The 1,667-nt window shown below is 68.0% G+C and overlaps 1 protein-coding gene across 1 annotated transcript in view; it reads right to left on the bottom strand.

The window, feature by feature from the left end:
* Window positions 1-1,651, bottom strand: part of MAPK7 (mitogen-activated protein kinase 7) — a gene marked incomplete at its 3' end in the record, with an annotated part of 4,138 nt that extends 2,487 nt beyond the window's left edge. Inside the window, exon 1 of the mRNA XM_035314028.1 lies at window positions 203-1,651. Coding sequence (XP_035169919.1) covers window positions 203-1,547 — 1,345 coding nt within the window. The remainder of the gene's footprint in view (window positions 1-202) is intronic.
* Between the last annotated feature and the right edge of the window lie 16 nt (window positions 1,652-1,667).

Here is a 1,667-nt window from a genome sequence, read left to right as displayed (position 1 = left end):
GGAGCCCCCAACCCCATCCCAGGACCCCAAAACTCAAGGATGGAGCCCCCAACCCCATCCCAGGACCCCAAAACTCAAGGATGGAGCCAAAAACCCCATCCTAAAACCCCAAAACTCAAGGATGGAGCCCCCAACCCCCCCCAACCAGCACCCAAGACCCAGAAGTCCCAGCCCCCACCCAAGGGCCCCAGGTGCTCCTCACCTTTGCTCTTGTTCCTCATGGCCGACTTGAGCAGGGCGGCCTTGAGGGCGGCCTTGGTGTCATCCGAGATGGCGCCGTCCCGCTTGGGGGGTGCGGGGGCCCCCGGCTCCGCCTTCACCTGGGGCGAGTCCATTGGGCAGTCAGGGGCGGGGGCGGGGCCAGGGCTTGGCATGTCCACGTCGGTGCAGGGCCAGGCCGGGCCAACCCCGGCGGCGGCGGCGTTGGGCACGTTGACGTTGGCCATGGCGGCGCTGGCGTTGGCCATGGCGGCGTTGGCCATGGCGGCGTTGGCCCTGTTGACGCTGCTGTTGGCCATGGTGGCGTTGACGTTGGCCAAGTTGACGTTGGCCATGGCGGCGTTGGCCACGCTGACGCCAGAGTTGCCCACGTTGACGTTGGCCATGCCAACGTTGGTCATACCGACGCTGGCGTTGGCCACGTTGACGTTGGCCACCGCGTTGACGCCGGCCGCGTTGACGCCACCCATGGGGACGTTCACGTTGGCCACGGCGCCGTCGGCCGCGCCGCCAACGCCGCCGGCCGCGTTTTCGGCCGGAGCGAAGGCGATTTGCCGCCGGATGCCGTCGCGGCGCTCGTGGAAATCGGCGATCTCGGCCACGATGGCCGCCTTGATCTCCTCCTTGGTCAGCACCCGGCGGTCAAAGGCGAAGTCGAAGGCGGGGACGCACTCGGGCTCGTCCTCGGGGTCGTGATATTTGGCCAAAAATGGGTGCCGCAGCGCCTCGGCCACCCCCACCCTCTCCCGGGGGTCGAAGCGCAGCATCCTCCCCAGCAACGCCAACGCCGCCGGCTCGGCGTCGCCGAAGAGGCTCTCCCACGGCACCGCCGGGCGCGGGGGCAAGCTCTGCACGTAGGCCCGCACCCGCTCGGCGCCGATGGCGGCCATGACGGTGGCCGGCGGCGTCCCCAGCACGGCCATGATGAGCTGCAGCTGGTGCACGTAGTTCCTGCCGGGGAAGAGCTGCCGCCGGCCCAACATCTCGGCGAAGATGCAACCCACCGACCACATGTCGATGGCGCGGGTGTAGCGGTGAAGCGAGAGGAGCAGCTCCGGCGCCCGGTACCACCGCGTGGCCACGTATTCGGTGAGGAAGGCTTTGGCGTGGCGCGGGTCGGCGCCGAGGCCCCGGGCCATGCCGAAGTCGCCGATCTTCAGCTCGCAGTTCTCGTTCACCAGGAGGTTGCTGGGCTTCAGGTCGCGGTGGAGGACGTTGGCCGAGTGGATGTACTTGAGGCCCCGCAGGAGCTGGTAGAGGAAGTAGCGGACGTGCTCCAGGGTCAGCGGTTGAGACGAGTGGATGATCTGGTGCAGGTCGCTCTCCATCAGGTCTAGGACCACGTAGCTGCGAGAAGAAAGAGGGACCCGGGCGTCCGCGAGGGGCTGGGGATGTCCCCGTGGGTGCCACCACCACCCTACAGAACCAAGGAACCAGGTGGGCTCCAT

This window comes from Oxyura jamaicensis, unplaced genomic scaffold, assembly GCF_011077185.1.
Source record: "Oxyura jamaicensis isolate SHBP4307 breed ruddy duck unplaced genomic scaffold, BPBGC_Ojam_1.0 oxyUn_random_OJ70410, whole genome shotgun sequence".
Lineage (NCBI taxonomy): Eukaryota > Metazoa > Chordata > Aves > Anseriformes > Anatidae > Oxyura > Oxyura jamaicensis.
This window is presented reverse-complemented; position numbering and strand designations above follow the sequence as displayed.